This window comes from Phyllostomus hastatus, unplaced genomic scaffold, assembly GCF_019186645.2.
Source record: "Phyllostomus hastatus isolate PE091 unplaced genomic scaffold, TTU_PhHast_1.1 phas_scaffold_1224, whole genome shotgun sequence".
Taxonomy (NCBI): domain Eukaryota; kingdom Metazoa; phylum Chordata; class Mammalia; order Chiroptera; family Phyllostomidae; genus Phyllostomus; species Phyllostomus hastatus.
This window is the reverse complement of record NW_025334008.1, coordinates 655,891-681,277: the sequence shown is the minus strand read 5'-3', so window position 1 is coordinate 681,277 and position 25,387 is coordinate 655,891. Positions and strand designations below refer to the sequence as shown.

Below are 25,387 nucleotides of genomic sequence, written 5' to 3'. Positions count from 1 at the left end.
AGGAAATTGCTGCAGCACTTTACCTCTAAATGCTTCGGCATGTATCTTCTTTTCTTTTTAAGATTTTATTTATTTACTTTTTAGCAAGAGGGTAAAGGAAGGAGAAAGATTGAGAGAAATATCAATGTGTGGTTGCCTCTCACGCGCCCCCTGCTGGGAACCTGGCCCTCAACCCAGGTATGTGCCCTGACTGGGCTTCAACTGGGCAGCAGCCCTTTGGTTCACAGGCCAGCACTCAATCCACTGAGCTACACCAGTCAGGGCAGTCTTCTAAGAGTAAAGACATTCTCCTGCCCTGGCTAGTGTAGCTCAGGTGATTGAGCACAGGCTGTGAACCAAAGGGTTGCCCATTTGATTCCTAGTCAGCACATGCCTGGGATGCAGGCCAGGTCCCCAGTAGGGGGGCACGTGAGAGGCAACCACACATTGATGTTTCTCTCCCTCTCTTTCTCCCTCCCTTCCTCTCTCTCTAAAAATAAATAAAATATATTTTTTAAAAAAGGCATTCATCCTGGCATGGCTCAGTGGATTGAGGGTGGGCTGCAAATCAAAGCGTCACCAGTTCGATTCCCAGTCTAGGGCACATGCCTGGGTTGCAGGCCAGGTCCCCGGTGGGGGCTACGTGAGAGTCAACCACACAGTGATGTCTCTCTCTCTCTCTCTTTCTTTCTCCATTCCTTCCCTTCTCTAAAAATAAAATAAGTAAAAATCTTTTTAAAAGACATTCTCCTAAATAACCACAAAATTATTTTAACCCCTCAGAAAGTTTAACCGACTCCTACTCAGATTTTCCCAGTTGCCCCAAGAATATTTTGTTTTAAGTCAAACTAGGAGCTAATCATGGTTCACACATTGTATTTGGTTGTCTTGTCTCCTTAGTGTGTTTTAATTTACAGGCAACACACAAACACACCTGCACACACTTTTTTCCTCCATGACATTGTTGGTTTTTCCCAGAGTTCAGACCAGCTTCCAGTAGCGTGTCCCCTACTGTACATTTGTCTGATTGTTCCCTCCTGTTGTTCCGTTTGTCCCACACCCGTTTTGCCTTTAAAAGGGACAATACCATGGAGTCCACATTGCATCACATCTGGAGGTGTATAATGTCATACGGTCCCACCATTAGGATGCTGAGTTTGGTCACCCAGTCAAGGACCTGACTGTGAGATCTCTCCTTGTAAAGGTGCATTTTCCCCTTGCTCATCTCAGCCGTGAGACCTTTCCACTGTGCAAACCTTATGTTCCCGACCATTATTATAGCAGCCACTGCTGATCCTTGCCTGAGCCAAGTGTTACATGGGGGAGAGGGAAGATTTCCTTGGAAACGAAATAGAAAGTAACTCAAGTGTTTTGACCAGGAGGACACACCTAATTTACATGTTTAAAAGGTCACTTCAAAGCCCTGGCTGGCGTAGCTCAGTGGATTGAGCGCAGGCTGCAAACCAAAGTGTCGCAGGTTCAATTCCCAGTCAGGGTACATGCCTGAGTTGCAGGCCTTGGCCCCCAGCAACTGCACATTGATGTTTCTCTCTCTCTCTTTCTCCCTCCCTTCCCTCTCTAAAACTAAATAAATAAAATCTTTTTTTAAAAAAGAACTTTAATCGACTATAAAAAAAGGTCACTTCAATGGCTATGGACAGAAAAAATTCAGGGGAGGCATGAAGGGGTAACAGGAAGATAGATGGTCAGGGGTCTACAATTTCCAGAGAAGAGATGGTGGCTTGAACCAATACTGTAGCAGTGGGGCGGGAAGCATTGGTGGGATTTGAGATGTATTGTGAAGGCTGAGCTCCCTTATTCGGTTGCAATAGGAGTGTAATCAGAGTGTATATTAAAAAGTGAAGTTAAAAATAACTCCTTTTGCCCTGGCTGGTGTAGCTCAGTGGATTGAGCATGGGCTGCGAACCAAAGTGTCACCAGTTCGATTCCCAGTCAGGGCACATGCCTGGGTTGCAGGCCAAGTCCCCACTAGGGGGCACACAAGAGGCAACCACACATTGATATTTCTCTCCTTTCCTTCCTCTCTCTAAATATAAATAATAATAAAAAAATAATAACTCCTTGAGAGGATCCTGGATTAGATTCTAAAACCCAAAAAAGAACATTCATGGGAAACTGGCGCAATTCAAATAAGGTATACAAGTATTATTGGTATTATATTGATGTGCTACAGTTATGTAAGAAATTGGCATTGGAGGAAGGTGGTTGAAAGCTATATGGGAGAGCTGTACAATTTTTGCAACATTTCTGTAAGTCCAAAATGATTTCTTTAAAAAAAATATATATATATATATATTTTATTTACTTACTTTTAGAGAGAGGGAAGGGAGGGAGTTACATCAATATGTGGTTGCTTTTCAAGCGCCCCCTACTGGGGACCTGGTCCACAACTCAGTCATGTGCCCTGACTGGGAATCAAACCAGCAACCCTTTGGTTTGCAAGCTGGTGCTCAATCCACTGAGCCACATCAGCCAGGGCCCAAAAATGACTTCAAAATAACAAGTTTAAAGGAAACTTTAAAAGGAAGCTAATCTTCCCTTAATAATAAATCTCATACTTAGATTTGTACAACGTGCTGCTGGGTCATTGATGGCACTATTGACATAGAAAGGGGAGACTGGGGGAAGGCTGCAGTCACCGAGGAGTTGTGCCTTGGACATTGTGAGAGGCCTACTGGACACTCCCGTGGAGCTGAGGGATTGAAGGTTGGGGTATATGGTGATCTCAGAGGAGTTTCGGGCTGGAAACCTAGACCTGAGAGTCACTGGCCTGCAGATGGTCTTGGAAGCCACATGACTGACAAACTCACCTAGGAAGTGAAAGGGCACGTAGAAGGGAAGAAGCCTTGGAGCTGACGTCCAGGGCGCTCCAGCATTTAGAGCTCAGACCAAGCAAGAAAAGTTAGCAAGAGAGATTAAGTAGGAAAGAAAACTATGGGAATGGGGTGTCCAGAAAGCCAAGAAAGAAGGCACTGCAAAAGAGAGGCAGCCCTGGCCGGGTGTCTCAGTTGGTCAGAGTGTCATCTGGTACACCAAACGGTTGTAACCGTTTGGTTCAATCCCTGGTCCGGGCGTGTAGGGGAGAAAACTGATTGATACTTCTTCATGATGTTTCTTCTTTCACTGTGATGTTTCTTTCTCTCTCTCTCTCTCTCCCCCCTTTCTCTCTCTCTCAAATCAGGAAATATATCCTTGGGTGAGGATTATTAAAGAGGAGAAAAAGGAGGAGGAGAAAAAGTGTAAGAGGAAGAGGAGGAGGAAGAAGAAGAGGAAGGGGAAAGAGGCAGCAGAGCCCTAGCCAGGTAGCTCAGTTGGTTAGAGCACTGTCCTGTTATGTCAAGGTTGTGAGTTCGATCCCTGATCTGGGCACATAAAAGAAATTGACATTTCTCTCTCTCACTTTCTCAAATCAGTGAAGTTTCTTAAAAAATAAAAATTATTTTAGAAAGGAGGCAGCAGCCCCAGTAAAAGGCAGCGTTCACCGTGTCCCATGCTCCCGAAGAATGCGAAAAGGTAAGGACTGAGGTTTGGCACCCACAGGCCTCAGTGAAGTGGAGACATCAAGTAGGGAAATTCCTTGGAGAAGTTTTGCTACAAAGGGAGCAGAGAGAGATAACAGTAGCAGGATAGGAGAGCAGTGTTGAGGAAGGTTTGTTTTTATTTAATAAGAGAGAAAAGATATAAGATAGAAAGTCTTATAACACAATGGCTGATGGCAAAAAGTTAAGCATACACCTATCATACACCCCAGAAAGCCCACAGTTGGTGACTTAGAGACCCGAAAACTTGTGTTCACACAAAAACATGTACAAGGATATTTACATCAGCTTCATTCAAAATCATCACAAGTGAAGTGTGATGTTTAAGCCCATTGTACAGTGAATGGATAAACAAATGGGCACCCAACCATGCCTCGGAATGCTGCCGAGAATTAAGAACAGAACTGATACACACAGTAGGAATGAGTCTTCAACACCTTATGCTGAGTGAAAGAAGCCATATTCGATGGCTACGTACTTACGGTTTCATTTGTTTCCCATTCTGGAAGCAGAACCGAAGGAGAGAAGAGCCAGCAGTAGTTGCCAACAGCTGCAAGGAGGGGCACGGGCTACAAAGGGAAGATGGCAACTTTGCAGAGTGACAGAACTGTTGTCTACCATATTTTTCAGATGATAAGACACACTTTTTTACCACATTTTTTGCTTCAAAATTTTTTTTCTTATTTTCCTCCTCTAAAACCTGGGTACATCTTATGGTCCAAAAAGTAGACACGCCTGGGTTTTAGAAGAGGGAAATAAGGAAAAAATTTTGAAGCAAAAAAATGTGGTAAAAAAGTGCATCTTATAGTTTGAATAATACAGTATTTTGATTGTAATGCACTTACACGACTGTATTCACTTGCCAGGACTCCCAGAAGTGTACACTATAAAGGGTAAATTTTATTGTATGTAAATTAAACCTCGATACACTTGACTGAACAAAAAAGATGGTTCCCCCAAATATTCATTAATTACAAGGTGGAAAATAATAACTTTACAGTGGAGAAACCCAGCAGGCACAACTCTAAGCAAGTGATCAAAGTGAACTGACTTTTTAAAAAATTTTAGTTATTTATTTTTAGAGAGAGGAGAAGGGAGGGAGAAGAGAGAAACACCAATGTGTGGTTGCTTGTCATGTGGCCCCCACTGGGGACCTGGCCTACAACCCAGGCATGTGCCCTGACTGGGAATTGAACCAGCAGCCCTTCAGTTCACAGCCCGTGCTCAATCCATTGAGCCACACCAGTCAGAGCTGAACTCATCTTTGAGAGGACATATCAACCCTGTCTAGTGTGGCTCAGTGATCTGGGCAATGTCCTGCAAACCAAAAGGTCTCTAGGCTCTGCTGAAAGGTCGCCAGTTTGATTCCTGGTCAGGGGACATGCCTGGGTTGCGGCCAGGTCCCCGGTTGGGGGTGTACAAGAGGCAAATGATGATGTATGTATCTCTCGCACATCAACATTTCTCTCCCTCTCAGTGGGCTTTCGGTTCACAGGCTGGTGCTCAGTCCATGAGCCACACCAGCCAGGGTAATAAAATCTTTAACACACACACACACACACACACTAAAAGGGTTTTTAAAAACAAGTCATAGGTTCAATTTCTAATCAGGCACATGTTGGATTGCAGGCCAGGTCCCCAGTAGAGGGCGTGCGAGACAACCAATAGATGTTTCTCTCCCTCTCTTTCTCCCTCCCTTACCCTCGTTCTAAAAATAAATAAGCAAAATTCTAAAAACAAACAAACAAACAAAAAAGAGCCCTGGCTGGCACAGCTCAGTGGATTGAGCACGAGCTGCGAACCAAAGCATCGCAGGTTCAATTCCCAGTCAGAGCACATGCTTGGGTTGCAGGCTAGGTCCCCAGTGGGGCCACATGAGAAGCAACCTATGTTTCTCTCTCTCTTTCTCCCTCCCTTCCCCTTTCTAAAAATTAATAAATAAAATCTTAAAAAAAAAAAAGGAGAGGCTATATCATCCTCATGTCCCCGGTATGATGTCATGAAAAGGGAACTTTGCTTCTGCAATCTCCCAAGTCTTCAGTGTGGGCAGAGATTGGGGGAGAGGGGGCGGACCTTATCCCTGCTCCAAAAGCATCAGTTGGCATAGCCGGGCTGCAGCAAGAGTGCTTCCAAGGTGGCTTGCTCACATCAGCCAGAGCCCTGGCCATCTGACCTGCAGAGCTGTCCCAAGGAAAACAGTGGGTCAGAAAGTTGCCTTTTATGTCCCCACCTCGGAAATGACAAAGCTTTCCTTCAGAGACAGTCTCTTGGGGGGGGGGGGGCGGCGGCGCTGGGGGTGGTTCCCAAAAGGAACTGGCGAGGACTCCTCTAGATACAGTGTGGCAAGGTTCTGGATTGCCTTGTAAAATGAGAAATAAGACCCTTTTGGGAAAAGATAATCCAGCGCAGGCCAGGTTTTAGCAGGATCGTCGATGGGACTACTGTAATTACTAAGCATTATGACAGTGTTTCAGAGAGATGGACAGGGAGCCAGGATTGGGAATCTTCCCTGACTGAGCGGAAGAGGCCAGAAGGGAAAGGGGAGTTCATTAGGGAAGGGTGAGAGGGGTGAGCATGAATTGCTTGGGCTTCAAAGCAGCGGAGGGAGGGAGTACCACGTAGAAGTGGCAAAGAGGAGCACCCACGTTCAGGCCCAGTGGCAGGCAGGTATAAGAGGCAGGGCCGAAGGGAGGAGGCAGGGGCCGGTTCACAGTCTTCAGGGGACTTGGAGAATGAGAGAAACAAAGGAGAGAGAAGAAAGGAGACAGAGACCAGAGAGAAAGGGAGAGAAAAGACCGGAGAGATGAGGAGACAGAGATCCAGAGACCAAGGAGGGTCAAGAGCCACGAAAGAGAACGACAGATACAGAGAGAGGGAGGAGAGAGACCCAGAGAGCGGGACACAGCAATGCAATCCAGATGACGAGTGACATGGCATCCTAGAAAGAAATCGTAAACAGGAAGAGAAAGCGTTCAGTGTGGGGATTCGCAGGGGGGGATAACCTTTACTGTCTCTCTCCACTTGCCCAGCAGGGGGCGCCCAGGACCGCATTCCCAGGAGTCCAGGTAACCAATCCCACCTCCTACCCCCCACCGCCACCCCGGGTCCCGCCAAGCCCAACCGATGGAGCTATTTTTAAGCGATGTCACAGGACACCAGCGGCTGGAAGGCCATCCTCTGTCTGTCCTTTGGTCTCTTCGAGTGACCCTGCGACGTCTCCCCAGCCCACCCCCACCTGTTCCTGGCAATCCCTGCTGCCTTTGGCATCATTCAAGGCTGTAGCTCAGGCCTCCCTGGGTCTCCGCATATCTGGCAAAGAACCCAAGTAGAGACCCCGGGAGAGACCCCAGCGAGGGCACCGGGTGAGGGGTGCGCATGCTCGTGGTTTGCAGCTGCTGGAAGGGCCCAGGACCAGGCAAACCACAGGGGAGAGAGTGGTGGAGCTCAGCTAAGACTGATGGTCAGAGAGATTCAGAGAGATGACTCCAGAGACCCCGAGTCCTCCAGAGGCCCTGACACTGAGACTAGTAGTAATTCAGGGAAAGAAAAAGACCCAAAGGGGCGCCCCAGAGAAACCCACAGGCAGAGATCCATACAGAAGACTAAGAGAGAACGAGAGGGAAGAGACCCAGAAAAACAAGCAGAGTCACCCGGACAGAGGGGAGAGACAGAGACCAAGGGACACAACAGGTAAACAGAGACAGACTCCCGAGAAACAAGATTCAAAACAAAGACGGAGACTGGAGACACCAGGGGAGTCCCCCAGGACGGCGAATCCTGAGATAATTGCCGCCTAGAGACACTCAGAGATGCATCCCTGACCAAGATCAAGGGCAAAGCCAGATGCAGAGAATGAGAGAAATGGGTGGAAATTTGTGACTCCAACCCAGGGTCTCAGATATTCATTTAAGAGAGAGAGACAGAAGACAGGCGCGCAGGCAGACGAGGGACAAACGTGGAAACCCGCAGAGACAGAGACCCTGGGCTACGGACAGGTGGAGGGAAAGGGGATCAGAAAGCGGAATAGACACGGAGAGAGCGTAGCTCGCGGGTGGCTGAGGGGGGAAAGGCGGGCGCCCCGGCAGAGGGCGCGCGGCTGCCCTCTGCCCCGCCGGGGTCACGGAGCCCCCTCCCCCGCGCCCTGGCCGGAGGGCCGGGCTATTTTTACGCGTGGACATCGGACACCAGCCTGGGGCGGCGGCGGCGGCGGCCGAGGTGGGGCCGGGCCGGGTCGGGCGTCGGGGCCACACGTCCGTCCGCGGGTCGCCGGGGCTGCGCGCGCCATGGAGCCGCGGTGCCCGCCGCCCTGCGGCTGCTGCGAGCGGCTGGTCCTCAACGTGGCCGGGTTGCGGTTCGAGACGCGGGCGCGCACCCTGAGCCGCTTCCCAGACACGCTGCTCGGGGACCCGGCGCGCCGCAGCCGCTTCTACGACGGCGCGCGCCGCGAATACTTCTTCGACCGGCACCGGCCCAGCTTCGACGCCGTGCTCTACTACTACCAGTCCGGCGGCCGGCTTCGGCGGCCGGCGCACGTGCCGCTCGACGTCTTCCTGGAGGAGGTGGCCTTCTACGGGCTGGGCGCGGCGGCGCTGGCGCGCCTGCGCGAGGACGAGGGCTGCCCGGTGCCGCCGGAGCGGCCCCTGCCCAGCCGCGCCTTCGCTCGCCAGCTCTGGCTGCTCTTCGAGTTCCCCGAGAGCTCGCAGGCCGCGCGCGTGCTCGCCGTCGTCTCTGTGCTCGTCATCCTCGTCTCTATTGTCGTCTTCTGTCTCGAGACGCTGCCGGATTTCCGCGACGACCGCGACAAGCCGCTAGCCGCGGTGGCTGCTGCGGGACCGGTGAGGAGGCGAGGCCTCAGGGGGGAAAGGCGGGGCCTCAGCGGAGGGAGGCGGGGTTTGAGAGGAAATGGGCGGAGAGCATGGGGGTCTGGCCAATCAAAATCAGATTAAGGGCCCGTGGGAGGCGGGACCTATCAGGAAGGTAGGGTCTGGTTGAGTGGGCGGGGCATTGGGGTCTGGTGGGAGGACCCGACCATTCAAAGGTGAGACAAGGGGCTTTGAGGAATGAGCAACTGACCCAGGGACAGGGCCTGTCAGGGACTCCACCATCAAAATATGGGGGCGCTGAAGGTATGATTTAAGGGGGCGGGGCCTGAGGGTCTGAATAGAAGGACCTGCCCTATCAGAAGGCAGGATTAAGCTAGGTGAGGAACCTGGCTTGAGCAAGGCAGGAAAGGGATACAGGTACCTTAAGAAATCAAAGCTGGGGATGGGAGGAGAGCCTGCAAAATGTGGGGTCTGTGCGGGAAGGATGGCCCGGAGGTGGTGAGAGTCGGGCCTGGAGAAAACGGCTGAGGTAGTTGGAGATAGTGGTGGGTCCTGAGGGCCAGGGTAGGAGGAATCCATCCTAAAGAAAATTGGGCTGGGAGCTGTGAGAGGAGGGGCCCCAGGGTTTGGCAGGCAGAAAGGTCTTTAACTATTACAGTCTGGGCTCGGCTTGGTTTGGGAGGGCAGGGCACAAGCCAGTGGGGCCACATTAGAGACCCTCCCTGCCTCGAAAACCGATGCAGGGGGAAGGCTTTGGAATGGATGAGGTTGAACCTCACTGAGACATCATTTCAGGAGGCCCCACCAGTGAAGAATGAGGGACCACAGAATCAGCCCTCCCTGGGGTCCTGGGAAAGAGTCTGTGACAGCTGGGTCCCTGGTGGCCTTGGGAACAGCAGCTATTGGCCAATTTGTAGAGCAATAGTTGCATATTTCAACAATGATCACGGCCGTTCCAGGGTGCCCCAGCCCTGGCTTGGTCCTCCCTGAAGCCCTTCCTTCTTGCAGCTCCCCAGTCGGCTGAATGGCTCCAGCCCTGCACCTGGACCCCCAGCTCGCATGCCCTTCGACGACCCTTTTTTTGTGGTGGAGACACTGTGCATCTGCTGGTTCTCCTTCGAGCTGCTGGTGCGTCTGTTGGTTTGCCCGAGCAAGACAGTCTTCTTCAAGAACGTGATGAACCTCATTGATTTCGTGGCCATCTTGCCCTACTTTGTGGCTCTGGGCACCGAGCTGGCCCGGCAGCGGGGCGTGGGTCAGCCCGCCATGTCCTTGGCCATCCTGCGAGTCATCCGGCTGGTGCGCGTCTTCCGCATCTTCAAGCTGTCACGGCACTCCAAGGGCCTGCAGATCCTGGGCCAGACGCTGCGGGCCTCCATGCGCGAGTTGGGCCTCCTCATCTTCTTCCTCTTCATCGGCGTGGTCCTCTTCTCCAGCGCCGTCTACTTCGCTGAGGTCGACCGGGAAGACTCCTATTTCACCAGCATCCCTGAGTCCTTCTGGTGGGCGGTGGTCACCATGACCACTGTCGGCTATGGGGACATGGCGCCGGTCACCGTGGGCGGCAAGATCGTGGGCTCTCTGTGCGCTATTGCTGGTGTGCTGACCATTTCCCTGCCCGTGCCGGTCATTGTCTCCAACTTCAGCTACTTTTACCACCGAGAGACAGAGGGTGAAGAGGCCGGGATGTACAGCCACGTGGACACGCAGCCCTGTGGCCCCCTGGAGGGCAAGGTCAACGGGGGATTGGTGGATGGAGAGGTGCCCGAGCTAGCACCTCCACTCTGGCCGCCCCCGGGAAAACACATGGTCACTGCAGTGTGAGGGCAAGTTGAGGCCAGCAGGACCTCACATTTCTGTGGAGGGAGGGGTGAGGGGGGAGGCAGGGAAGGGTGGAGGGGAAGGGGGTTGGGTTTAGGAAGAACTAGGTTAAGTGGCAATGAGCTGAGGAACGCTGAGTCTTTTTATTGGGTCCTGAGTTGCGGTTTGGTACCTCTGTAGGTCCCTCCTTAGGTGGCAGCGAATGGCAGTGGTTATGCTGAGCTGAGGGAGAAGCTACATCAGTTTCTTTTGCGTTGGTTTTCGCAAGGCTGTGGAACCTTTGGGGTAGCATTGAAATAGAGCCGGTCACGTAGTTTTGTGAGTTTCTTTGTTCTCCGTCAGGCTGGGTTGGGTCAGGTCAGGCTGGGTTGTGAGTCTAAGTGAGTCTTGTCTGACTGCCTCACGCAGGATTCTGTGGGTTTTACAAGTCCCCTAGGGCCATGGTGGGTTCAGTGAGGTGGCCACCCAGAGCATTGTTGGGACTGACTGATTGCGTGCTTGCGCATGGTGTTGCGGAGTTGAGGCATGTTGGAAAGTGTGTGGCTTTGTGATTCTTCTGGGGCTGTGTTATTTTAGGTTCTGTGAACTTGTGAGTCATGTAGGAATACACAGAGGCAAAGGGATAGAATGTGAGCTTTCTAGGTCACATCAGCGTCAGTTGGGTGGGAAGGCCTGACCACAGGAATCTCACAGGGTGCTGTTGAGTTGAACTGTGCAGTGTTGTGTGGCTGGATGCTTCCAGGGCTACACGGACCTGAGCCGTATGGAGTTGTAGGACCGTGGGGGTCTCACGGGGCCAGTTCGTAGGGCCAGGCCAAGGTGAGCTGCGCTGAATTTGCCATCGTGGGTCTGGTAGGAACGTTGGGTGGAGTTGGCCTGTATGTGTGAACTCCCCGGGGCCATGTGGGTTTGTTCTGGATGAAGTGGCAGCACCAGCACCCAGGGGCATCGGCACTGGGGAGGAGTCGTGTATCAGGGAGCGAAAGGGCTATGGGAGACAACCAAACCTTCTGCTTACTGCACACCTGCTTTATTTTGCCATGAAAACCTTCTTGCTCTCTGTCCTTGCCTACAGTTTTGCTTCCAGACATGGACGTCAGAGCCACCAGGGAAGGTGGAGGGAGGGGGACAGTGTCTGCACTTTGTCCAGACATGGCGGGGGGGTGGGGGGGGGCAGGGGACAGAGACCTGGGGAAGGACAGAGACTCAGAGAAGAGAAAAAAAGCCCAAAGTAGAGGGAAGAAAGACACACAGAGTGAGGAGCAGAGACTCAGAAAGGATGAGACAAAGATCCAGAGGGAAGGGGGCAGAAACCCAAATAGAGAGGGAGACAGAGACCAAGAGCGGGGCATGGAGACCCAGAGTGGGGTGTCAGGCACAGAGAGAGAGAGAGAGAGAGCGCGCGCGCGAGTGCGCGAGCACGCGCGCACCCAGAGCTGGAGGCAGACCAGAGTGCCGGAGAGAAAAAACCAGAGGAGAAAACGGCGGAACAAGTCAGTGCCGCTGAGCCAGAGAGAGACGCAGTCTCCATTCCACAGAATCCCAAACTGGGGCATGCCGCCCCGTCTTCCCGAGGCCCGGGAACGCTGTCAGACGAACCGGGGCGAAACCTGAGTCTTAAGAGCATGAGAGCAGCTTTCCAAGGTCAGGCAGCCCGTCACTGTCACCAGGGACCAGGGCTCATGGCCGTCTGCCTGGCCCCACGTGTCTTGTCCTCCTGTCGGCATGCACAAGACCTCCTGAGTCCAAACAGCCCCACAGACAAGGAAACCGAGGCTCAGAGGGGAGGGCATCACCCAAGGTCACGAAGCCAAATATTGGGTGGGGTCTTTCAGTACAGAGGGCATTTGGAGGAGGGAGAGGGGGAAATCGCTAACACATACAGGGCTTCCTGTGTGCCAGGCGTCATTCAAATACTTTACTCGTATTAATTTATTAAAACCCCAGTGGTTTACACAGTGTGGTTGTTGTTATTTTTAGCGATAACAACCCCCCCTTCTTTTTTGATCAAATGAAATCTTACTTAGAGAGGCACCAGGCTGACCCATCAGAAGGGAACAGGTGACTCAGAATGTGGCGAGACGCTCTGTGTGGCACCCCTGACTTAACCCAACTACTTCTTCACGCAGAGAGATAGAAGAAGGCACTGACTGCGGGAAGAGTTCGATAAAGGTCGGAAATCACATAACCTTTAGGTGGTCACTTTGCTCGGAAACGGAGAGAAAGGCACACCTGGAGACAGGAACGGAGACAGGCCCCCCAGGGGTGGCAGACCCAGGCAGAGGCGTAAAGGCAGGCACAGAGCGCCGCACAAAGAGGCCTGAAGAGGAGGAGACACAGGTGGAGAGGAGCCGAGGCCCATGGAGAGGACGTGGGACAGCGGCAAAGAGAGACACCCATGGGGATGGGGGGGGGCAGGCGAGAGGAGGGCAGCGGACTGGGAGGGGCTCAGAGACCCAGAGGGAGGATGAAGACCCACAGGATGGCGGGGAGAGCCAGAGCGGAGGTGTCAGAGATCCAGAGGGGGGAGCACAGATGGGGGTGGGGGTACAGAGACCCAGGGAGAGGGGGACAGAAACTGCTGCCCAGTGACTCTTCTCTGCTTCCTCTCCCGGGCCATCCGACTGGAGCCGGGGAGTTGCACAGGCTGCCTCTGGCAGGAGCAGGCTGTGCTGGGTGCTAGGGGATGGGGAGGGGGAGGAGTGTGGAGAGGTCAGGGAGATGACTCCACTGGACACTGGAGGCCTGGGAAGTGCCCCTCCCCCGCCCCAAGAAACAACTGTGTCTGCATTCTGTGTTGCCTTGGCTGTGATGGGGCAGAGGAGAGGGGAACACCCTCATCGGGGACACCCTTCCTGCCCCCTTGCCATGCTATATTTAGGAGGGAGGGGTATGGGATGTCCTCCCCCCAGAAGGCAAGTGTCAACTTCCCTCCTGAAAATAACTCGGGGGAGGGCCCTGAGACAGGACTGTCCCAGACTCCAGCTCCCATGTCACTGTCTAGGGTCTCTGACTGTCTTTCTGGGGCTCTGTCCCCCTTCTGGGCTCTGGCCCCATCTCTCCAGGTGTCTGTCTCCTCTCTTTGGGTCTGTGTCTTCTCTCTCTCTGACTTTCTGTCCCCCTGTTTCCCTTGGACTCTGTCCCTTTTTCCTCCCCGTTTCTGTGCCTTTCACCCGCCTCCCTTCATCTGTCACTACTGACTTTCTTTCTCTAAGGCCATTCTGTCCCCAAACCATATCCATCTCCGAGTCCTACAATACCTTGACGTTCTCTTATCTGAGCTCAGGACAAGATCCTCTCCCCAGACCCCACCCAGGAAATTCCAGGAGAGAAGCCCTCGTGGGAGAGCCCCCGCATTCACTGTCTCCCCGGCCTGGGGCCTTATCACTGCCCAAGCCCAGCTGGTTAATGTCTGGCCCTGAGCTCCTGGGAAAGAGGATGAGAGCAGAGGGTGGGAATCTGCCTGGGGATTGACACTTCACTGGCAAGAGAATGCAAAGGAATCCCAAGCCCAGATTCACGGGTCCGAGAGAGGAGGGGCTGGGCGCTCGGATTCCTGGGTCTGAGGGAGGAGGGGGAATGGGGGTTCCCACTCCCCGGTCCGAGGGAGGAGGGGACTAGGGGCCTGGATTCCTGGGTCTGAGGGAGGAGACGCTGGGGGGTCTCCACTCCCGGATCAGAGGGAGGAGGGACCGGGGGCCTGGACTCCTGAGACCGAGGCGGGCGGAGGGCTGAGCGAGCCAGGCCGGGCTTCCCAGGTCCCGGCCCGCGTGTAGAAGGCGGGATCCCCCGGCCCCTCCTCCGCCGTCCGGCGCCGCCCCGCCCCCGCCCCCGACCCGGGCCCTCCGGAGCGTGTGCAGCGAGGAGCCGGCGGGCGAGCGCGCGTCCCTGCAGCCGACGAGCAGGAGGAGGAGGTGCCGCCGCGCCAGGGGCAGCCGAGGGAGCCGAGGAGGGCGCCCCAGGTAAGAGCCTCGGCGCCTCCTCCTGCGGGATTCCGGCGTCCGGGTCGCCCTGCCCCCGGGTAGGGAGGGACGTGGGCGGGGCCTTCAGGGGCGGGGCTTGGCGGAGGAAACTGAGGCAGGAGAGAAACATCTCAGAACAGCGGCGGGTTCCCCCAAAGGGGTCTCAAGGGTCCGGACCGTCAGCCCGAATCTTTTGCGAGTCCGTGTTTCTGAGTGCCTGGGGAGGAGGGGACCTGAACTCCAGAACTCCTGGGTCTGAGGGAGGAGGGATTCGGGGGCCTGGACTCCTGGTGCTGAGGGAGGGGCCGGGGGGGTCTAGCCACCAAGGGACCAGGCAGCCGAGACCCAGGACTCCGGGTCTGAGGGAAGAGGCAGCTGGGGACCTACACTCCTGGTCCCGCGCGCGCCCCTCTTCACACCCCACCTTCCCACTCCTCATCTCCCAGCCAGGGCAGGCAGCCTCTCCAGGTATGCGCAGCAGGAGTCTTGGACGGGCCCTGGCCTGTCCCGTGTGGGGAAAACATTCCAGGAAGCAGCCTCGGGGACCCAGGGCTTCTTGAGTGTGGGCCCTCAGGTACCCGGGTGTCCAGCCCAGCCCCACCCCCACCCTGTCTGAGAGATGAATGGGCCGAGGAGGATGTAATCTTTTCCAGCCTCGCCCCTCCCCTCTCCTCCCCCATCTGCTTTCCATCGCAGCCAGGAGCCATCACCTGGGCAGGGAAGGAGGCCTCTGGAAAGGGGGCGTGGCCTCGACTCTCGGGTACCCTACACTTTAAAAGGAACCCTGGAAGGGGAGCGTCAGGAGTTCAGGCCCCTTCCCCCAACCTGCCTGTATAACCTGCCGCTTCCCTTCTTCCCCTAGGTAGTTGCCCCCTCCCTCTACTGAGATGTCAGGAAGGAGGGGGCCGCCTGTGTCCCCCCCAGGGGCCCCCTGGAGCCTGGGGGCCCCCAGCCCGGAAGCTCGGAGGTGGAGTAGGTGCTGACAGGTCCGGTAACCACCCTTTCCCAGAACCACAGGCTTCCAGAATGTTGTAAAGAACATGCAGTATCCCCACACCTCCGCCTGCATCTCCCAGCCCCAGGTCACTGTCACAGCCAGGGAAACCGAGGCCCTGCCTGACTTGTCTTGCCTTGTGACTGGAGCTGAAGTTGGGTCACCCTAGAATTCCAGGACTGGCCTTTCTCAGAGTTTCGGGACCTCAGACCTCCTCCAGGCTGTGGGACTTAGGGTCCCTTGGGGTTGCGGAGGCAGTGTGGCAGAGTGCAGTTGCTCAGACCGGGGTCCCGGTTCTGGCATTCGCTGGCTGTGTGACCTGGTACAAGTTGCTAACCTCTCTGAGCCTGTATTTCCCCAATTGCTGGCTATTATTAGTAACAGTAGTAGAATAATTATAATTATTAGTAGTAATAGGAGTAGAAGAATCTGGAAGGTGGGCATTATCCAATCCTAGGACACAGGGTCCCCCGAGGTTCTAGAACAAAGGCCCCCCTGTGGTTCTGCCATGCAGGGCCCCCCCCAGTTGTTAGCCTCTTCTCTAACTCCAGCTTTCCTCTCCCCCTCAGGTGTTCAGCGAGATGCTCCCCCACCCCTCATGGTCCCTCCCCATCCTCCTCCTCAGCCTCCTCCCCTGTGTCCCAGTGGAACCCCACCCCCCGCCCTCGCCACTGCCCGCATTTCCAGCCCCTGAGTGGGACCTCCTGTCCCCCCGAGTAGTACTGTCCAGGGGTGCCCCCTCGGGCCCCCCTCTGCTCTTCCTGCTGGAGGCTGGGGCCTTCGGGGAGCCCCCAGGCAGCCCTGCTAACCGCACTCGGCGAGGGGTGAGCGAGACAGCACCCGCGAGTCGCCGGGGAGAGCTGGCTGTGTGCGATGCGGTCAGCAGCTGGGTGACAGACCGCCGGACGGCTGTGGACCTGCGTGGGCGCGAGGTGGAGGTGCTGGGCGAGGTGCCTGCGGCTGGTGGCAGTCCCCTCCGCCAGTATTTCTTTGAGACCCGCTGCAAGGCTGACAACACAGGGGAAGGTGGCCCCGGTGCAGGCGGAGGGGGCTGCCGGGGCGTGGACCGGAGGCACTGGGTGTCCGAGTGTAAGGCCAAGCAGTCCTATGTTCGGGCGTTGACCACCGATGCTCAGGGCCGTGTGGGCTGGCGATGGATCCGAATCGACACCGCCTGTGTCTGCACACTTCTCAGCCGGACTGGCCGGGCCTGAGGCCCGTGCCTAGGAACTGGACCCGCAGAGGAAGAAAGAGAGCAGGCTGCCAAGGGACCTCAGGCGTGACTTGGCTGCTCTGGGCCTTGTTTTGGGAACTTGTTCAATGGTCACAAAAATCATAGCTCTCGTATTTTGAGAGCTCAATCTGTACAATTTGTACGAGACAAAACCAAATGGGGTTTTGAAGGATGAATAGGAGTCCTCCTGTGAACCCAAGGGTGATGATGATGATGACAGCCCGTGTTTTCTGACTGCCTGCTGTTTGTCAGCTCTAATACACGACTTGTCACATCAGCTTGGCGGACTTGACCCTGGAGGCCTGTAGCTTCTAAGTTGCTAACTATGTGATCTCAGGGGACATCACCTCGCCCATCCTGGAGAGAGTGACAGGGAGGGACTGTGCCAAGGAGTCAGTTGGGGAGCATAAAAACTGGAACGTGTGAGCAACTGGCTGGAAGCTAGGATTCGAATGGGAAGTTAACTAGGTCAGATGGGGCAAGAATGTTCTGTTTTGTGATATGACCTACCTGTCACAGTAGGTACGCAAGATAGAAGGTCAGGATGCTAGAGAATTTGGCCCGAGTGGGGACTTAGAGTCAGGTTTCCACCACCCTTCCCTGTCTCGACCTTTACCCCACATTGGGAAAGAAATAAACATTAACATTGTCCAGCTTGAGGAGGGCATGAGGTTCTGACCCATTGGCCTGGCCCCTGGAGAGGATCAGGGGTCATTTGGACACTGATAGGCCAGAACAACCCAACAGGAGAGGGGACCCTAGAAACCTGAATGAGGGGGCCAGAAGGCAGTCTCAGTGTTTCCTGTCTACAGAATGGGTCGGCAGGATGAGTTAGTGGGGCCAAGGAGCCAGGGGCCTCAGCCAAAAGGTCTTTAAAGTGAGGCAGTGACCAGAGAAGTCAGGGGCAGATCCCCCATCCTCAGGGCACCCCATCACATATTCCCACTCCACAGCTTCACACCTGTTACCAACACACAGGCTTTATTAGAGAGCCAGCTCCGGGCTGAGGGCATAGAGATCTGGCACCATCACAGACTGGGCCCCTGGGGAGAAGGGTGAGGCGGCCTCTGAGGCTGCATCTCTGTCCCAAGTCTGCAGTTCTGCTCTCTCTTTCTTTTGCCACTTCCCCATCTCTTGTCTCTGGGACAGTAGCTCTTTTTCTGTCTCTGTTTCTTAGTCACTGTCTCTCACCCATTCTTGTATTTCTTCTCATTCGTCAAAGCTTTTTCCGCACCCCCACCACCGGCTTTGTGGCTTAGTCCTTCCCTGGGTATTTCTCCCGCTCTGCCCGCCCCTGTGTCCAGGTGGAAGTTTTCAGCCAAATCAAAGGCAGCAGGGCAGACAAAGCGGACACTGACGCTGACGCTGCACACGTAGGGGGGGGAGGGACAGCCCGCGGGAAATCGTTAGCCTCAGGTGGACAGGCCTGGCTGAGGGAGCGGAATGCTGGGAGGGCCTGGACCCTACAGGAATGGGGGCTGAGAGTGTTTCTCACGGATTTCCTGATGTGCTTGGTGGTCTCTACCCGCCTCTCCCTCTGGGTCTCTGCCCGGACTGTTCCCTGCTCCCTAGATCTTTGACCACTCCCGCTCTGGTTTCTCTCTCCCTCTCTGCTGTGCCCTCTTTGGTTCCCCCCCCCCCCCGCCCCAGGGGTGTCTCTAAAACTCTAAAATTGGACTTTTGATTCCCCTTCCCTTGTTTCCCGTGTCTGCCCTTCTGTCTGGGTGCCCCCCCGCAACTTCTCTAAGTTTCTGTGGTCCTTTTGGGGTCTCTGCCCCCTTTGTCCAAGTCCCTGTCCCTAGGTGCCGGGGACTTTTTCTCACAGTACCCACCCACCCGCCGGCAGGCCCTCCATTGGCTGGATTCAGCCAGGGCGGGTTCTGTCACCTAGGGCAACAGCAGCAACAAACCTCCTGCTTGGCTACGGGGAGGAGGAGGGATCATGGCCAGCCAGACCCTAGCTCTGCGCTGTGGCCCTCCCTGGCCCCCCATCTCCGGGACGGAGCTGCCTGGATGCTGGCCCAAGTGGCATCTCACCAGCAGTGGCGTGGCCCACCATATTATCCCACCCGCGCCCTTCCCTCCGCCTACCTTCCAGGTGAGAGGACCCCTAGGTTCCTCACCAAGAGGAGCCTGGGAGTCCAGACTCCTGTGTCTGAAGGAGGAGGGGCCCAAAGGTCCAGACACCTTGCTGAAAGAAAGGGGGATCGGTGGCTTGGACTCCTAACTGAAGTAGGAGCGTCTCCGAGTTCTGGGTCCGTCGAGGAAAGGCCAGAGAACCTGGATGCCTGGAACGGGAGAGCGGGAAGGGCTGGGGACCCACGCAGGGAGGTCAAGGCTGGTGGGCCAGGCGCCTGAGTTTTTGTAGCTGACGTCCCGCGCCTTCTGCCCAGTCCGTGGAGGCGGAGCCCTTGCCCCCAGCCGCAAAGCAGGGTTTGCACATCGGGGCTTTCGACGAGGTCATCAACAGATGGGAGACGACTTCTGGCTCGGCTTTTGTGCCCAAGACCTACGGCGGGCCCTATGCGCAGCCCAGGGCCCCAGAACCTGCGGACCCCATGCGGATTATAGGGATCAAGGATTTAGGGGAAAAGGTGAGGTTCTGGGATGCCCAGGTCCGCGGAGGGGACAGGGCCGAGGACCGCAGTTCCGTCCCGGGAACCTCCACGTTGGGTGCCCGCATCGCCTTTCCGCAGCTCAGACACCACAGCTGGCGCCTCCCTCAGATCACAAAGCGCCAGTGCAGCGAGGCGAGGGCGCAGTACTCCAGCTGGCCCGACCTGGACCGGAGCGCTACCGGCTACGTCGCGCCCCAGCCCCCGGCGCCTGCGGACCACCACTGCGGGGGCCCTTCTCAGGTAGCGGAGAAGACCACGCGGGCGCGGGCAGACAGAGCTTGGAGCTCCTGGGGCGGGTCAGAAGGGTCGAAGTATACGCTAGGGACCAGCCTGAGAAGCTGGGGCGGGGTGAGAAGGAATTTTTAGCCTGGAGGCGTGGCTATAGGCTCTGGGGTGGAATTAGGAGAGTAAGGAATAAGGAGAAGGGGCTTCCCCATTTGGAGACGGGGACTGAAGACCCGAAATCCAGCTGTGAGGCTAGGGGGCGCAACTAACAAATGCTGAGGCGGTTTCTGAGACTGGGGCGGATGCAGGCAGAACACTGGCCTTGGATATTCTGGGGGAGCCAGAGGCGGGCTAGGCTTTCTGGTAAGGGATGAAGCTAGGACTTGTCAGCCTAGGTGTGGCTCAATTCCAGCGTCAGGACAAGGGAAGTGTAAGTCTGGAGGGCTTGGCTTTCTTTTCTATGACAGGCAGAAAGTGTTCAGGATCAGAGTGACCCTAGTAAGGGTTCTGATTTGGGGAGCAAAGCGAACGTGCACTGGCATCATTTGGTCAGGAAGGCTTCTGATTCTGGGGGCGGGTGTGAAGGCCGGGTCCAGAAAGGCTGTTAAGTCTGAAGGAAGAGGAGTTCTCAGTCTGGGACCCAAGGCTTCGAGAGGGATATGAAATCTCTTTGGGGCATTCCTCCTGCCGACCCCCCTCAGGCTCTGCTCCCCTGGATGAAGAACTCCAAGCTAGTCGGCCAGCCTTTCACAGGACCCGACCAGAGCATCCTGGACCGCCACCAGTTCTATCTGTCCACCTCGGCCCGGGACTTCCGGGCCTACTCGAAGTGAGCCTGGTCTCCATCCGCAATAACCCCTGCCCAGCCCCGCGGAAGCTGGTGGAACGCCTAGGCCCCTGGTGTCAGCTCCCCTTCTCTGACTTAGAACCAGAAGGTTGGACCCCAGACCCTGCCTTTTTTTAGCGCCCAGGTATTCTTAAGCGTCAAGCCTCAGGACGACGAAGCCTGCGGAGGGCCCAAGAGCCAGTTCTGGATCTAGGAGCAGGGCCTTGGCGGAGTGGGGCGGGGCTCCTTTGGCATTCGAGTCCCTGGATACTCCATCCCAAAGTTGCGAAAAACCCAGATTCCGGCGCTAACGTACCTCGAGCGCCCGGGAATCCAGGCTAGGAGTCCCCAGCCCCATTCTTTCTAAGTGTGAGGAGGCCCCCCGACTCCTCACAACGCAGAAGGGTTCCGTTCTGATGCGTCCTCAGGCCCCAAGGTCTGAATCGTCAGCCGGCTCCAGAGGGTTCAGCTGTGCTCTCCCCACCCTGCCTCCCCCAACAGGAAGGAGTTGCTTGGATACCCCGGCAAGGGCTCGCTGAACTACTGGAACTTCGAGGAGACTCCCAAGGCGTGGGGCCACGGCCCGCAGCAGCCGCTCTGTCCGCCCTCCTCTAGGATCCGTGTGCCCCGTGCCCGCCCGGTGACGCCTGCTGTGCCGCACCGCGGGGCGCTACCTCTCGTTCAGGAATCCTACAGCGCCCCACTGCACCCGATCCGCCCGCTTGATCGCTTCTGCCCTCTGGAGCTTCCCTGGGGCGGCCCCCACTGGAAGCCTGTGCCCGGCATCTACAGTGTGCCGCAAGCCTACCGCACCGAGTACTCCAACTACGGCAGTTTGAAGCCCGCGCTTGTCTGAGCGCCTGCACCAGCCCCGCCCGCAGACAGCTCCCTCGGGCGGAGTCTGAGCCTAGCCTGGAAGACAGCATCTGAGCACACAGCAGGCGGGACTGAGCTTGGGAACCCCGCCCACCAAGTGGGACTGGACAGGGCTTGGGGCACACCCACTGGGCGGTGGGCGGGGCGAGCTACACAGGATTATAGAGGCGGTGGTGGGCGAGTGGTCAGCGGGTGGGACGTGCCCTTGGTGGCAGATGGGGCTGAGCTTATCTTTGTCAATGACAGTGTAAGCAGCAGGTCGAGGCCCAGGAGCTCGACCGCTACATCAGATAAATCAAAAAAACCCTAGGGAGGATTGGATGGCGCAGATGTAGCCTTTATTGCTCACAGTACAGGGAGCACCAGTGGCGGCAGATGGCAGGACCACGCGTCCCTGAGTCCAAGACGTTTTTGAAGGGGTCCCAGACAAAGGGGGCCTGTGCCTTGCACGTGACTCTCTAAACTACATTCCCTCAGTGTGTACTCTCTGAGAGAAAGGGTCAAGAAGCAGTCACACGGGGCAAGAAGCCTCTCCCAAAAGCAGATAAGGAGGGGATTACAGTCCATTTCCAAAGCCACACACATTCCTTCTGGCCAGGGGCTCTCCAGCCAGCCTGCCTCTTTCAGGAGGCCGCTGTACCTTTCAGTGAGGCGGGAGGGGGCTGATGGCAGAGGGGCCCTACAATCTCTACTGAGGGTGCCAGCCTTTTCCTGTACCCGATGTCCCATGAGATGGGTGCCTTGGTTGCTCTCTATGATATCCGGGGTCCCATAGGTGGCACAGAGCTACATTAGGCCTTGGGTGGCCCGCTTGCACAGGTCTGCTTGCAGCAGGCCAGGAGTCACATCCACACATGCCAGGGCACAGCGTGAGCCTCGTGTGGTGGCAGGGGTCCACCTGCCAGTGGGTCAGCGGGGTGTTCCCCTGTCACAGGCCACCCGTATCTTGAAGGGGCAGCAATGAGGGTGCTCCTCTGCACAGATCAGAGTGACAGAGCAGCAGACCCCAAGCCTCCAGCCCTTCCCATAAAGTCTCCTGTCTTGCACGGCGCATCTTTCATGGAGGCACTTGGCCATGTCTTTACTGGAGCCTCTTCCAACAGCGGGGGCGTGCCAGGTCATTGGCTGGGCATTGTCTGGGCTGCGGAAAGGCTGACGTCTGTCACCTTGGTAAAGCGTTATCACCATTTCCAGACTACGTTCATAGATGTCCTCCCATAGGCCCTGCCCCCACAGGGGTTTTCCAGCCACTTGCCAATTGTCTCGCTGCCAGCGGGGTCAGTCCTGTGTACACCGCCCAGCTGTCTGTGTGCATGGTCACCGGCCCAGGTTCTCGGGCTCTGACTCTCCAGAAGGCTCTCAATTCAGCCCATTGGCTACTTTGTCTGGAGCCACCTTCCATACACACACCATCCGTGCTGGGCTGGTAGGCCTCCACCCTCCAGGTGGGCGGCTGGCCCTGGCAGGAGCCACCAGTGTACTGGGCATCCTCAGGCACAGGGGCTTGTCCCTCGTTAATAGTAGGCCCAGGAGCGGGAAGAAGAGCGTGACCTCTGTGCCCATGTCTTGGTAAGTAACCGGGCCCAGGAGCTGCTGCGATTCCTGGCTGAGAGGGCTCATGGCTCGTTTGTTTTTCTGCGGGAGATGTGCACTCTGCTTGGTCAGAGGGGCCGTCCGTGCTGCTGAGCTCGTGGGCCGGTTTGCCAAGTCCTGTCTCCACCAGCGATGGGATAGGTAGTATGGGCTCGAGCCTCAGCCAGTCTGGGAGTGGCCTCCGAGGCCAGGAGAGCCTGGTAAACAGTGTTCACTTGTTCTAATGGGCCGTATCGGGCCTCCACCCCCTCTCAGAGCTGGGACCAGAAGCCAGGGGGGCCTTGGTGCACCCTTGCTGTTGTTGCCAGAGGCCCAGGAATAGATTCCAGGGGTAACATGGACGTCCAGATCACATGCCCGAGGTTAATGTGTGACCCCCAGTGCTTGTACGGTCGTCACCACTTGCTTAGCAGCCTCAAAGCCCTGGTCATGCTCTTCCCCCCAATCCCAGTGGCTACTCTGTGGACAAGGCGGGAAAGGGGGTGCACTAGCTGAGCTTAGTGTATTACGAAAGCCCGCCAGTACCTGAAATTCCTATAATTGCTTCAGGTTCTGTGGGATAGGAAAAGGCTGAATTTTTTTTTAACATTTTATTTATTTTTAGACAGAGGGAAAGGGAGGGAGAAAGAGAGGGAGAAAAACATCAGTGTGTGGTTGGCACTCACACGGCCCCTACTGGGGACCTGGCCCACAATCCAGGCATGTGCTGTGACTGGAAATCGAACCAGTGACCCTTTGGTTAGTAGGCTGGCATTCAATCCACTGAGCCACACCAGCCACAGCTGAATCTCATCTACCAAAATAGCAGGCATCACCTTTGTTTTTCCTGACCAAATGATAACCAGGAATTTGACAGACAATCCAGGTCCCTGGCTTTTGTTGAAATTGACCGCCCATCCTCGACCCTGCGGGTGGGCCCACAGCTGCAGAGCGGCGTGTTCTAACTCAGAGAGAATCAGAGGTCAGCACAATATCGTCAAAGTTATGGCACAATCTCACAGAAGATGGTACAGCCCGTGCAGCTGAGTCTTCAGCCATGAGGCTGCAGCAAACAGTTGGGCCATGCAGATAACCTTGAGGCAGGACACTAAATATCCACTGGCGGCCTTCCCAGGTGAAGGCACACTGGCCCTGGCTTTCGGGATCAATATCAGTAGAGGAAAAGGCATTAGCTCAACCTAATACATAACGGTACGTACCCAGCTAGTGGCTGAGCTGGTCCAGGAGGCTGGCAGCGTTAGGCATGGCTGCAAAGAGAGGGAGGGTCACCTTATTTAGTTCTCTCTAATCTGCAGGCATGCACCAAGCTCACCCCCACCCCCCACCTTTGGGTAGGCCCACAGGTGAGTTTTCAGGGCTATGAGCCGGTGTGATGACGTTCACCTTAGCCAGTTCTTCTGTGGTCTCCCCAGTCTCCTAAGGCAGCATTGTTTGGTGGCCACTATTCTACGGGGAGTGGGAAGTGACACGGGGGAGTGTCTGGCACCCCCCTCAAAACGTCCTTTGTAACCCTTATTTGGAGGCAAAACTCCCCCTACAGTGGTCTGTAGGCGCATGCCCGCTAAATACCAATTCCTCCAACATACTCGGGGATAGGGGAGACGTCCACCTTGTAGGGGTGTGGTGGTGAACACCCTATTCCAAGAGTCAGTGTCACAGCCTGCACCCGAATGGACTGTCCTCTGTAGCCATCAATGGCAGTTGTGGGTCCCCTAAATCTCTCTGGGTAATCATACATGAGAGCACACTCTGCACCAGTATCAGCTAAAGCCAGCACTCTGTGCATTCTTTGGGGACCAGGGAATGGCAAATTCCACACGTGGCCTCTGGTCCCCACTGGGTCCCCCGGACATCCCCCTACACAAAGACCCTTCCCCACGGAGTGCCCTCTGGACGGGCTGGAGGCAGCTCCACCAGGGAGGCAGCCGTGAAGTCAGCCGAGCAGGGCGTCGGCCCTGGGGGCACCGGTGCGACCGCTCCAGTCGACAGCGTCCAGTCCAACGTTCGGACAGCGGGTGTCATGATGGGGCTGGAATGTTTGCTCAGGTTTCAGTTGCTGCCACGGACTTACAGGAACTCGGGTAGGCTTCTTGTCTGTCTGTCTTTGTCTACCTGGCCAGTCCCAGGTCACTGCACAGTTGTTTGTGCATCCCTTTCACTGGCCCTTCTTGCTCACATGTCAGTTGGGTTCTCTGTTTTCCTTCCTCGGTCCTTCTCTTCTGTCTTCTTCCTTTCTCTTGCCTCAGTAGCTTGACTTCCCCTGGGTTGGCAATATCTGTGCTACTTCTTGTACAAAATCACCCACCTTGGCCCTGGCTGGGGTGGCTCAGTGGTGTGGCCTGTGAACCAAAGGGTTGCCAGTTCAATTCCCAGTCAGGGCACATGCCTGGGTTGCAGGCCAGGTCCCCAGTGGGGTACACTCAAGAAGCAACCACACATTGATGTTTCTCTCTCTCTTTCTCCCACCCTTCCCCTCTCTCCTCTCTTAGAAAATAAATAAATAAAATCTTAAAAATAAAAAAAACCTCACCCACTTTGGTGGACAAGATAGATAGCAAGGTGCCAAAGTAAGCCAGGGATGCTGTTTCAACAGCCCAGTCCCTCATCCGGCGGGAAATCTTCCCATATCTGGCCCTTTGGACCACGGGTTATAGACAGCATGCTGAGTGCCTCGCTCCTGGATGAACTGCTGGAGTTCTAGTCAACTGGCCTGGCGCGGGTTAGAGGGTAGATTCCCCCTCATCGGGCCATGCCGCCCTACAGCCAGCCATTAGCCACATGAGGAGAGCAGCTGTGTGGTCGGCTTGGGCTCCACCCTGAGAATCCTTTGTCTCAAAGAGGGATGGGGGGTGACAGAGAACACGTGTTTCAATTTA

The 25,387-nt window shown here is 55.8% G+C and overlaps 3 protein-coding genes across 3 annotated transcripts; all 3 read left to right on the top strand.

Moving 5' to 3' along the window:
* Positions 1-7,376: 7,376 nt before the first annotated feature.
* Positions 7,377-10,225, top strand: KCNA7 (potassium voltage-gated channel subfamily A member 7). Its single transcript, XM_045856477.1, has 2 exons — positions 7,377-8,374; positions 9,371-10,225. Exons 1-2 carry the CDS (start codon positions 7,823-7,825, stop codon positions 10,184-10,186), a joined length of 1,368 nt encoding a protein of 455 aa, XP_045712433.1. The 5' UTR covers positions 7,377-7,822; the 3' UTR covers positions 10,187-10,225.
* Positions 10,226-13,763: 3,538 nt separating this feature from the next.
* NTF4 (neurotrophin 4) lies at positions 13,764-17,597 on the top strand. The gene is made up of 3 exons (XM_045856420.1): positions 13,764-14,145; positions 15,008-15,131; positions 15,709-17,597. Exon 3 carries the CDS (start codon positions 15,721-15,723, stop codon positions 16,351-16,353), a length of 633 nt encoding a protein of 210 aa, XP_045712376.1. The 5' UTR covers positions 13,764-14,145; positions 15,008-15,131; positions 15,709-15,720; the 3' UTR covers positions 16,354-17,597.
* Positions 17,598-18,288: 691 nt separating this feature from the next.
* On the top strand, positions 18,289-21,232 carry LOC123830330. The gene is made up of 5 exons (XM_045856442.1): positions 18,289-18,471; positions 18,767-18,967; positions 19,070-19,231; positions 19,918-20,045; positions 20,544-21,232. The coding sequence occupies exons 1-5, from the start codon at positions 18,316-18,318 to the stop codon at positions 20,896-20,898; spliced, it is 1,002 nt and encodes a 333-aa protein (XP_045712398.1). The 5' UTR covers positions 18,289-18,315; the 3' UTR covers positions 20,899-21,232.
* The last annotated feature ends 4,155 nt before the right edge of the window (positions 21,233-25,387 follow it).